The sequence below is a fragment of the Alosa sapidissima genome, chromosome 13 (assembly GCF_018492685.1).
Source record: "Alosa sapidissima isolate fAloSap1 chromosome 13, fAloSap1.pri, whole genome shotgun sequence".
Taxonomy (NCBI): domain Eukaryota; kingdom Metazoa; phylum Chordata; class Actinopteri; order Clupeiformes; family Clupeidae; genus Alosa; species Alosa sapidissima.
Window position 1 is genome coordinate 21,843,088 of NC_055969.1, and position 12,500 is coordinate 21,855,587.

The window sequence follows — 12,500 nt, forward strand, 5'->3', positions numbered from 1 at the left end:
CTGCTGCCCGTACACACACACACACACACACACACACTCACACACTTGCTCTACTTCTCTTGCATTGGGACGGCCGTGGCCTACTGATTAGCGCTTCGGACTTGTCGGTTCGAGCCCCGACCGGTAGACCATGGCTGAAGTTCCCTTGAGCAAGGCACCTAACCCCTCACTGCTCCTCGAGCACCGCAGTTGTTGCAATGCAATGCAGAGACTAAATTTCCCTCACGGGATCGAAAGAGTATATATACTTACTTATACTGCATAACTGTCTTGGTCTGCTACACACACACACACACTCGCTGTACTTGTCTTGCATAACTACACACACACATACACACAGGAACACACACCTGCTAGGACAAATACAACTTTCTCACACACACACACACACACACACACACACACACACACACATCCTTACCGTTGTGCCAGGCCTTGGATGTAGTGCTCGGTTGAGTTCTCCTCCAGCAGCCTGAGCAGTAGGGAGTAGGTCTGGTTCGATACTCGCAGTGCCTCGCTGGCGATCGATTCCATGCGACCGGCTGCCTTGACGTGGCTGTCACGGCAACACAGGCACACACCGACTCAACAAGTGCCGGCAAGAGCGGCCGTACACACCAGATGCTCATGTGGTTATAAATAAGTGCCCTTTGAGAGCACACACATATGTGTGTGTGTGTGTGTGTGTGTGTGTGTGTGTGTGTGTGTGTGTGTGTGTGTGTGTGTGTGTGTGTCTTCAGTACGGTAACAGCCCCAAGGCACACCAAGTGTGTGTGTGTGTGCGCGTGTTCAGCAGTATAACAGCCCCAAGGCACACTAAGGGTGTGTGTGTCTGTGTGTGTGTGTCTGTTTATTCAGCAGTGTAACAGCCCCAAGGTACACCAAAGGTGTGTGTGTGTGTGTCTGTGTGTGTGTGTGTCTGTGCGTGTGTGTGTGTGTGCGTGTGTGTGTGTGTGTGTGTGTGTGTGTGTGTGTGTTAAGGAGTTTAACAGCCACAAGGTGGACTGATGGAGGAACACACTTTCATCTTCATCACGGCCCGAGCAGATATTGATTTCTACAGCATCCAGGAATGTTCCATGATTGACAGATGAAAGGTAGAGAGATCGAAAGAGATGGGAAAAGAGAGAGGTGTGGGGAAAGACAGGGTGAAGGAGAAATGGTTAAGGAGAGAGAGAACAAGAGAGAGAGAGGAGAGGATGGATGGAGAAAGAGAGGGAGGGAGAGAGAGATGTAAGAGAGAGAGAAAGATTGGGAAATCTTGGCGTGTGTGTGTGTGTGTGTGTGTGTGTGTGCGTAAACAGAATGAGACGTGTGCATAAGACTGTGGAGAGAATTAGGAGTGTGTTAAAAGTGTGTTTGTGTGTGCTTCCTTATCTGACCTGTTGTGTGTGTGTGTGTGTGTGTGTGTGTGTGTGTGTGTGTGTGTATATCTGACTGTTTGTGTCTTTGTGCGTCACAGAGAGATAGGGGTAGCAATTGTGAGATACAGGAGCCAGAGTGACCAATAAAAGACAGAATCAAGATGCCATGTAACACTGGGGGAGTGGGGGGTGTGTGTCTGTGTGTGTGCGTGCGTGCGTGTGTGATGAAGATAAGGGGACAGCAGTTGATATATATATATATATGGATAGATAGATAGATATAGAATGAGTGTGTGTTTTGACAAGAAACGGAATGTGTGTGTGTGTGAGTGTGTGCGTGTGCATGTTTGTGTTAGGCATTCTGAGACTGACCTCTCTGCCAGTATTTGAGATTCGTTGACTGCAGCGTTCCACTCGTTGGGGCCTTTCGGGATGGAGAAGGGGATGACCTTCAAAACAAGCCCAGATTCCATTAAATCTCACACACACACACACACACACACACACACACACACACACACACACACAAGAACATCTGCAACCAGCTTCTGCATCTTCTTCAGACTTGACAATTATAATGACATCTTTCCCTCTCTCTCTTTTTCTATCAGTCTGGACTTTTTCTCTCTATCCCCCTTTATCCTCAGCTCATTCACTGCTGTTTAGGCAGAAGAAAGAAAGAGAGGAGAGAGAGAGAGAGAGAGAGAGAGAGAGAGAGAGAGAGAGAGAGAGAGAGAGAGAGAGAGAGAGAGAGAGAAGACAGATGGAACGGAATGACAGGAACAGCCAAATAACAGACATAAGTGTGAGAGAAAGAGAGAGACTTCCTGCCGGTCTACTCCCCTCATTACACCTGATGTCACATTCATTGGTGTTATATTGAGGCAAGCACCCTATTAATGTATGCTGCTGACTGCAGTTGTGTGTGTGTGTGTGTGTGTGTAGAGATGCATTTGTTTGTGTATTTCTCTCTCTCTCTGTATGTGCATAAGTGTGCGCAAACATTCAGATGTGTGTGTGTGTGTGTGTGTGTGTGTGTGTGTCTGTCTGTGTGTGTGTCTGTGTTTGTCCGTCTGCATTGTTATAGAAAAGAGGAAATGGAGTGAGTGCTTCGATTCCATTTTGGCAGAAACCCGCCTGACTCATCATCACCTCAGGGAGGGACAGTGAGAGAACACACACACACACACACACACACACTCCTCAGAGTCCTGGGAGTTGTATCTGTATCTGTGTCAGAAACAGTAGTGGGACGTAAACTCATAAAGTGCGGTGTGTGTGTGTGTGTGTGTGTGTAAACTCATAAAATGCTGGCAGTATACCAGCTGATTTCTCTTGCTGGGAGGCTGAGTGCTGTGAAGCAACTCTACACATTTCCCATGGTCCTGTGCCCACTAAAGATCACTGTGTCCAAACTTTATGTCATTTATTTTGCTGCAAGCAAGGAAATCAAAAGAAATGTACAAACTTGTGTGAGTGTGAAAACTTTATCAGGTTGTATGTGGTTATGCTTAGCTGTGTGTGTGTGTGTCTGTGTGTGTGTATGTGACAACCCATGGGTTTGTTGCTGCTGGCCCTTTTAAGTGCCTAATTGCTGGCCATGCTCTCACCTGTCCCTGTCCCTTTATATTTCCCATTTAGGCCCATGCCGGCAGAAGGGATTGACTGGTGGCAGACGTGCATCCTTTTGCTTTGTTTCTTTGGTTGCCTTCTCTTGCATAACAACACCTTCCTCCTCATGCATCCATTCACTCACTTACATACTAAATGTGTATGTGCATACTGAATGTGTATGTGTATGTGCGTGTGTTTGTGAGTTTATGTGTGAGTGCGAGTTTATGTGTGAGTACGAGTTTGTGTGTGTGTGTGTTTGTTTGTGTGTGTGTGTGTGTGTGTATATGTGTGTAGGGGCGCCTTAATACCACCCGAGGCCCCTGGGCTATATGTTTTTTAAGCCCCCCCCCCACAACCGCAAATATTAATTATGATTAAATGATACCCGGCCCGCGATCTGACCCGACACATATCGCTTTTGGTTAATAACATGCAGTGTAGCCTATAATTATTCAGCCTATGTAAAACCTTTACATAAACAGGAACAGAAAGCCCTCGAATCACGTCAGCCTACCCATGACATCACTTATCAAAAAGGCTAGCCTATACTGCACGAAAACAAGCGTTGAACTTTTACAACACTGGCTGTAGGCTAAGTTAAAAGCTGGGTACACATATGGACGTTTAAAAGCTTTTTAAAAGTGCATGTATTTGTCGTGTCGGGGGGTTCCCCAGGAGTTTTTTTGAAATTCTGTCTACTTAACACACCAGTTTAACGCAGTTTGGGAGGGACAGAAATACTTTTAGCCTACAGAACAAGCTGGCTCATGTGACGTGAACATGGCTACCTTATGCATTATCACTACACTACATGGAGACATATCTCACGTTAACAATGGAGAAAACATAACATAGACTATTATATGTGCGAATGGGTTAGCACAAACTTAGCTGTTGGTGAACGGAGATGCAGATCACTAATTCATTTCTTTGCGCCACAGCCCATGTTCTGCGTTCACTCCAATGAGACAAGTGAAATACATGTTTTTAAAGCCGTTTCATTTCCAGGCTTTTTGCTACGATATTTACCTGCTATGCCTTCTGTTTTAGTTAGAGGAATCCACGTCATTCGTTTATCGTTGTTTCAATCCTACCTACGTTATCTCCAGAGTTTGTAAGATACGTTTGTCAGTCAGTTTCAGCCTCTCCTCTAGCTCCTACACACCCGTCGGGATTTATTACGTTTTGTTACATTTTGTTACACTTTAGAATTGGAGAAGACAAAGGGGGCCTCTGCATGGATGTAATTGTAGAGCAGTACGATGTGCTCAATTATTTAGGCTAGCTCCAGAGTAGGCTAATGACACCGCGAATACGGACACGCCGTTTATTATTATTATTGATTATCATTATTATTATTAGGAGGCCCCTCATTGGTCGAGGCCCCTGGGCTGAAGCCCAGGTAAGCCCCTGCATTAAGGCGCCAGTGTATGTGTGTGTGTGTGTGTGTGTGTGTGTGTGTGTGTGTGCGTGTGTGTGTGCGTGTGCGTGTGTGTTCCACTCACCATGTTGCCCAGGTCACGTGTTGCCTGCTCCAGCTGTGTCAGTACACCCCTGACGGCGCCGTAAGTCTCAATTAGAGGCTCACACTCCTCCGTCACTCTTCCCTCGTTCTTCTTCTCTTCTTCCTCTTTCTCCACCTCCATCCCTCCCTTCTGCTCTCGCAGGCTGCAGTTCATCACCGTGGCAACGCTGCGCAGGTGTAACTCCAGGGTGTGTGTAGATGTTTCCAGCTGTGAGAACTGCTTGATGAAGGCCTCACGCGCCTCTACAAGGAGGGGACATATAGAGTGTGTGAGTGTGTGTTTGTGTGTGTGTGTGTGTGTGTGCAGATGTTTCCAGCTGTGAGAACTGCTTGATGAAGGCCTCACGCGCCTCTACAAGGAGGGGACATATAGAGTGTGTGAGTGTGTGTTTGTGTGTGTGTGTGTGTGTGTGCAGATGTTTCCAGCTGTGAGAACTGCTTGATGAAGGCCTCACGCGCCTCTACAAGGAGGGGACATAGAGTGTGTGAGTGTGTGTTTGTGTGTATGTGTGTGTGTGTGCAGATGTTTCCAGCTGTGAGAACTGCTTGATGAAGGCCTCTTGCGACACTACAAGGAGGGAACATAGAGTGTGTGTGTGTGTGTGTGTGTATGTGTGTACTGTTCGATGTAGAGAACACAGGGAGTGACTCTGTACTATATGTCTGGAGCTGAGAAAGGTGTTCGATGAAAGTGTGACCTGCATCAGAGAGTGTGTGTAAGTTTGTTTATGTGTGAGTGTGGTTGTGTTTGTGTGTGAGTATGTGTACACGTATACTTATGTTCACAGGAAACTCAAGCTAACCATACTGACCAATGCTGACATGCCTGTTTACTGGGGACATGTGAAAGTTTGTGTGTGTGTGTGTGTGTGTGTGTGTGTGTGTACAGTCTCCTCCAGCTGTGTAAACTGTTGGATCAAGGCCCCTCATGCCTCACATCAACATCATAAATCAAGAATGTGTGTGTGTATGTGTGTGTGTGTGTGTGTGCGCACCTTGTATGGCTAGGAAGTCCTCTATGGAGTTGGGGAGGTAGTCCTCATCCCGATACTCTTGCACCAAGTTGCTGCGCCACAGCTGGGATCGCTCTTGCTGCTCATGCACATGATGCTGGTGCACGTGTTGCTGCTCGTGCACATGATGCTGGTGCACGTGTTGCTGCTCGTGCCTGTGATGTTGCTGGTGCCCGTGTTGCTGCTGGTGCCCGTGATGCTCATGCACGCGTTGCTGCTCGTGCCCGTGTTGTTGCTGGTGCCCGTGTTGCTGCTCGTGCCCGTGACGCTCATGCACGTGCTGCTGGTGCCCGTGAGGCTGGTGCCCGTGAGGCTGGTGCAGGTAGTTGTGGTAGCGGCGCATCGGGCGTCTGGGCATGTTCCGGCAGTCGTAGTGTGCCAGCAGTTTCTCCAGGGCCTTCATTTTGGCCTTCAGCTGGGTAGCCTGCCGATCAGAGCAGAACAGCATATCAGGGGTCACTCTACAGACGGATAGCACTTCACAGAGAGACCTGAGGCTGCTCAGCGACTGGCCAGGTGAGACTGGAGTGGACCACGACCACCTGTCCAGAGAGGTGACATGGCATCATCACCTGTCCAGCCAGGTGAAATAACACCACCACCTGTCCAGAGAGGTGACATGGCATCATCACCTGTCCAGCCAGGTGAAATAACATCACCACCTGTCCAGAGAGGTGACATGGCATCATCACCTGTCCAGCCAGGTGAAATAACACCACCACCTGTTCAGAGAGGTGACATGGTTCCAACAACTGTCCAGGGAGGTGACATCATTCGGAGAGGTTATTGGCACATCAGAGTTTTCTCACTGTCTCCCACCCCACTCTCTTACCACCCACTCCACTCTCTTACCCCCACTCCCACCCCACCCTCTTACCGCCCCCACTCTCCCACCGCACTCTCTTACCCCCCCCCCCCCCACACTCTCCTATCACTCTCCCACCCCACTCTCTTACCCTCTAGCCCAATCTCTTACCCTCTCTCCCTCCCCACTCTCTTACCCTTCTCCCATCCAGTTCTCTTACCCCTAATCCCCCTACTCTCTCTACAGTCCTGAGATTTTTCCCATATGCCATCTCTGCTTGTATAAAATATTTATAAAATATACAATATATATTGTTTTTTTTTTTTTTTTTTTGCTACATCTTGTAGTTTCTTTCCAGATGTCACTAGATGTCACCCAACTTTGAGTTTGGGACTCAGTCCATGTCTGCAGTCTGCAGCAGACCCTAGTGAGTGCTCAGGGCTGGCATTCGTCTGAGTTCAGATGGAGCCAAAAGCCTGGGTGCCAGTACCCATAAGCCCAGGGTCTGGAGTCACTGCCAGTGCTGTAAACTTAGGGACACTATTTCTTTTAAAACTGCAGCACTTTCTAATCTGTGGTCTGCACATTAAACACAAAGCGGAATCTCCATTCCCCTTCACTGTTAAATGGACTCTCCTGTTAAACAGACTCTACTGTTAAACGGACTTTCCTGTTAAACGGACTCTCCTGTTAAAGGTGCTCTAAGCGATGCTGGGTAACGTCACTTATGTTGACTTTCAAACAAAACAGAGAGCTAGCTTGCTACTCCCTCCCCCTCCCTCCGGTTCTGCTCCTGTGCAACTGAAACTCTCCTAAACGCGCATCTCTTTTGTGATTTGCTGGAACAGTTTGTTATGTTTTTATGGGCTAGGTTTGCCCAGGTTGTTTTGGTTGCCGTTTTTGGAGCCTGGGCTGTCCACAGAGATCGCGTTTTTTTACAGTGTATTCAGGACACAGACAGCTAGCGGTTGGTTAGGTGATGTTTGCAGTAAGTGACATAAAATGTTTTAGCCTAATAAATGCGTGGCATCGCTCAGAGCACATTTAAGCGGACTCTCCTAGATCAGGCTTCTTGTGAAGTTTGTGACCTTTGTGACTCCTTGTGTATTTTTCTCTCTTTCTGAGAATGCAAATAAAGCCTTCTTGGAAGTGGCGTGTGTGTGTGTGTGTGTGTGTACAGTGTGTGTGTGTGTGTGTGTGTGTGTGTGTGTGTGTGTGTGTGTGTGTGTGTGTAGGGCCCAGAGGTTTGTACTATGCCCCCTGTGTAAGGGTGTAATTGAAGAAAAGTGGAGAGGGGACTAATTTGGAGAACACTCGAGCACTCACAAACCTAACGACACCCTCCGCCCAGTCAGTGGATTATTAAATGGTGGGAGAGCGCTGTAACTGCAGCGATTGTGGTCGTGATTTGCGTTGTGTGGGCTCATAACGAGCACGCAAACCTGCAAGGTTGTATTTCACAGCCCAGGAGTATGGGTGGAAGCAGAGAACAGCCACTCGGTGAACCGGAGGGGAAATTAAAACGTGTGTTTTCCTTAACGAGCTCCACAGTGATTCTCCCTCATTCTGCAGGCGGAGCAGGTGTGTTGTGAAATGACATGACAAAAATACATTTTTCCACCTACTCTTTCACAGAAAAAGGGAGCCTTTTCCAGGCAAAAAGTAATACAGTGCTCAGTGGGATGTAAAAGCTTTTCGATAACCACCAATGGACATAAAAGCCTTCAGATCATGCTAAATTGAAGTACTCCCACATAGTCAGGTAGAACCCCAGGATAGGTGTGACATAAGGTACTAATGCAATTTTTTTAAAGCATTTATTTTTAATGACCACGCCCCCTTTTTTTGACCATAAAAAATAACTAGATGCACATTACTGTATAAACCCATCATGTATGGTATCAAATGAAAGCTCTTCTCAAACAGAAATCAATTATGTCAATAAAACAAGCTAAAAATTTCCTCCAGAGAACATAATAACTCTAAAGCCTGGTAAGGTCACACCACTGAAATGGTAGGCTGAGCAACAAATTGTATCAACCCTCAACAATTAGTCAAATAGACAAAGTTATAAGGAACAAAGTACAACTTTCTCACAGATTCTGAAAGCAATGGAGCGGCACCCATCAGATTCTGAAAGGACACCCCCTTACCTATCAAGTTATGCAAAAACATTGCATTAGTACCTTATGTCACACTTAAGCCCAAATTCCACAAAGTTCTACCTGACAGAGTAGAAGTTATCGTGCTTGAGAAGCTATTCACACAATTATGCATGATTTTTTGTCTTGAGTGTGTGTTTGTGTGTGTGTTTATGTGTGTGCACACATTTATATGTGTGTATGCCTACACGTGTGTGTTTTTTTTTGTAAAAGAGAGAGTGAAGTTCTCAGTTCTCAGAAGCTTTTAGCTTTTAAATCAGTTGACGAACACTTCTGCCATTGTCTGAGCGGCCTTCTCTGGACGATTGCCGACCTAGCAACTTTCTAGCTTTGGGTAGGAAACTGCACTTTGGTTATCCCTTAAAACTGCCTTTAAGGGATAGCCTGCACACTGACAACAGCAGATGTCAATAATCCTCCATCTAGGCTACTGTAGCCTATATGCAGCTGAATTAAATATGTTGGCATAACATAAGGGATAGATGTAGGCCTATTTCTTTACAAAAAAATATCTAATAATAATAATGGATTGAAAAGAGGTAGGCCTAATAATAGACCAGACATGATTGAATAGATATAAGAAAATGGACAACATATCGACATCAGTCCCCATCAACACAACTGTTTTCACAGGTCAGGATTATTAAGCTCTAAAACAGATTGTTCAAAATTATAGAGCTAGGCTATTGTAAAATATTCAGTTTGTATTTTCAGAAACACCTTGGATCAAATTTAGAGATATGCAACATTAAAGATGGGTTGCCATCCAAATATATCTTGCGCGTATAGAGCTCGCTTTTATTGTAATTATTGTTTTTGCACATTGAAAACTTTTAAGTGTTCAAAACAGTCTTTTGAGGCAGTGTTTTTCTGTTAGCGTTGGGCCGGCCAATCAAGCTTATTATCATACATAATCACCATGTCTGTTGACCCCCCCCCCCCCCCACACTGAAGTGTCCTCTTTTTCACAAACCCAAATCTGGTCACCCTAGGTGAAGTAGCTTTTAGCTGCCATGCGGCTCAGCTCTGGAACCAACTTTTGGATGACATTAAAAAGGCCCTAACTGTAGCCAGTTTTAAATCTAGACTTAAAACTGTTCTCAGGTGCTTTCTGAGTTACAAATTCTGAATCTACTTTAAAAATTATTCTACCTTGTGTCTTTTATTTTGTATTTTTAATTACCCATATTCTTTATTTTTAAGTGATTTTACGTTGTGCGTATTTTCTTTTTTATTGTGATCTTTACCTTTTAAACTATTCTTTGACTATTGCCCTTCTGTGCTTTTATTTGCTATTACTGTTTGCTTTTGTTAATGTAAAGCATATTGAATGACCTGTGTACAGTATGAAATGCACTATATAAATAAACTTGACTTGACTTGACTTTAGTTCTCTGGTCTTCTGCAAGGTGTTATTTCAGATTTCAGATGGCTCTCTATGCTAGGTGATGGCTGTTTGTAGTTGTTTTTTCTGAAATATTTCTTTTGTTATTGTTAGTGCTAGCTGACCTCTGTTAGCAGTTTGTCTGACATTCGCACACACACACACACACACACGCACACATAAGCACTCACATACACACACTCATACGCACGCATTCACGCGCACGCACACACGCACACACACACACACGCCCGCACGCACACGCACACACACACACCCTTACCTGGTCTCTGATGAGACTGTAACACACGGGGCACTCCTCGCACTGGTGCGTGTGTCGGTTGTGGAAGTAGTTCATCTCACACTTGTCACACTTGTAGCCCACGAAACCCTGGCGACACAGGCAGGTTCCGTTGCCATGGCACTGCATGGAGACTGAGCCCATTGGGTCACAGTTACAGGCTGAGGTGGAGGGAGAGAGGGATGAGAAGGAGAGAGGGAGGAGAGAAGGAGAGAGAGTGAAAGAGAGAGAGACACCAATCAAGAGATAGAGTGAGGGAGAGAGAGAGATAAAGAGAGGGAATGAGAATGGGAGAGAAAGACAGAGAGATATATAGAGAGAGAGATGATCTGTTTTTACATTTTGCTTGAGGTTTAATGGATTTTTTCCTGCAGTGCAAAAAGCAGAAGTCTTTTGTTTTTCCTAAGTTGACCATTTAATTTTCAGTTGACAGTTTAATGAGATAGAACTAATTTGTTTCTCTGAAGTCAATCATGAAATTAAAAAGTCATATAAAAAGTTCAGGCTGTGATTGTGTTTTTGATGTAACAAATTATTTTTTTTGTATATATACAGTCCTGATGCACCTAACTGGACTAATTTGTGCTGACATTCATGTATGTGTGTGTGTGTGTCTGTGTGTGTGTGTGTATGTGTGTGTGTGTGTGTGTGTGTGTGTGTGTGTCTGTCTGTCTGTGTCTACTGTATGTGTGTGTGTGTGTCTGTCTGTCTGTGTCTACTGCATGTGTGTGTGTGTGTGTGTGGCTTTCTGTCTGTCTGTGTCTACTGTATGTGTGTGTGGGTGTGTGTGTGTCTGTCTGTCTGTCTGTGTCTACTGTATGTGTGTGTGTGTGGCTATCTGTCTGTGTCTACTGTACAGTATGTGTGTGTGTGTGTGTGTGTGTGTGTGTGTGTGTGTGTGTGATCCTACTGTACCTCTGCACCCTCTGGACGAGAAACCAAAGAACCCCAGACGACAGGAGTCACATGATGTCCCCTGCACCCCCACGCGACACACACACTGGCCCGTGATTGGGTGACAGGCTGGTGATGAGGAGCCAATGGGATTGCAGTTACATCTAAGTGTAGTAGAGAAAGAAAAGGAGATGAGAGGCTGGTTCTGAACCCAGCCCAAATCCCACGGATAGAAAAGTCACCAGTGTGTCTCTCTGTCTCAATGTGTCCTTTGACAGGCTAATCTCAGGAGATTAGGTCTGGGGATTACAGATGCGGACACCATTCCCAGGTGTTCAATTAGACTGAGATTGATGTTCGCAGGAGTGACCTCCAAAAGCGATTACCCACAACGCACCTCTCGCAGCCCCGGCCTGGCTGCAGGTTGAAGAAGCCGGGTTCGCACTGCCCACAGTCGCGTCCAATCACGTCGCTCAGGCAACGGCACATGCCCGTCACGGGGTGGCACTCGTGCGGAGACCCAGAGGTGCCCGCAGGATTACAGTTGCATGCTGGGAAAAAGTAAACAAGTCAAACTACACGAACGCAAACAAAAACCATGCCAGGCCGTCACACTTGATGTAAACACAACATGATTGCCCCAGATGCTAACGAACAGCAGGCCCGTCACACTCCAGTTATGGCCAAAATGGCCACTCAAGATTCAAGCCGCGTAGATGCTAACCAACTAGAATAACACTGAGACACATGTTGTGATACTTCAGCTACTAACAAAAGCCATAAATCTAGCCGTAAATATGCCTAAATATCAAATCATATAAGCATATATAAACATCTAGCTATTTACATCAAGCCATATGTCTAGACTTTCATTTTCATTGGTACCATTCCACTGACGTGAATGTCCATCTTCCCTGTGGTGTGAAGCATTGTGTGTAAAGTAACGCATCATTTTAGCTATCCTAAGGCTAAGTCTAAGCCTACCAGCCGCAGCCCTCCTTTGTTGAAATACTTTAATCAATTCAGCAGCCATGCCCATCTGGATGTTCTGAAAGGTTGGAACACCCAGACAGCTTTCTAAAGCCTTTCACTCTTTTCCAGACATCACACAAAGATCTGAAAGAATAAAGATTAGCTCATCCTATCCTGCATTTCAGATAGACATAAAACACACACATACACGCACGCACGCACGCACACGCACACACACACACACACACACAAAGTAACACTCTCACTCTCTCTTTCTCTCTCTCTCTCTCTCTCTCTCTCACACACACAGACACACACACACACTATGGTAATAATTCTATTTCATAGACACACCACTCTGCACACTAGTACAGTATGTAAGGGTTTTAGGATGGATGGTCATCTCTCTTTCTCTCTTCCTGTCCATCAAGCTCTCTCTCACACACACTCATGCTTATACACACAC

General features: G+C 45.7%; 1 protein-coding gene across 4 annotated transcripts in view; it reads right to left on the minus strand.

The window, feature by feature from the left end:
* Positions 1–12,500, minus strand: part of lamc3 (laminin, gamma 3) — a 128,935-nt gene that overhangs the window by 11,549 nt on the left and 104,886 nt on the right. For 3 of the 4 annotated variants that reach the window (XR_006021659.1, XM_042059659.1, XM_042059658.1), the window contains exons 15-21: positions 11,460–11,613; positions 11,084–11,226; positions 10,151–10,329; positions 5,499–5,940; positions 4,484–4,746; positions 1,737–1,813; positions 422–556 (exon numbers count right to left, since the gene is read on the minus strand). Coding sequence is in view for 3 of the 4 variants with exons in the window: in XM_042059659.1 (XP_041915593.1) it covers positions 422–556; positions 1,737–1,813; positions 4,484–4,746; positions 5,499–5,940; positions 10,151–10,329; positions 11,084–11,226; positions 11,460–11,613 (1,393 nt within the window). In the remaining variant the exon portion in view is untranslated. The remainder of the gene's footprint in view (positions 1–421; positions 557–1,736; positions 1,814–4,483; positions 4,747–5,498; positions 5,941–10,150; positions 10,330–11,083; positions 11,227–11,459; positions 11,614–12,500) is intronic. The other variant, XM_042059660.1, reaches the window with a different exon arrangement.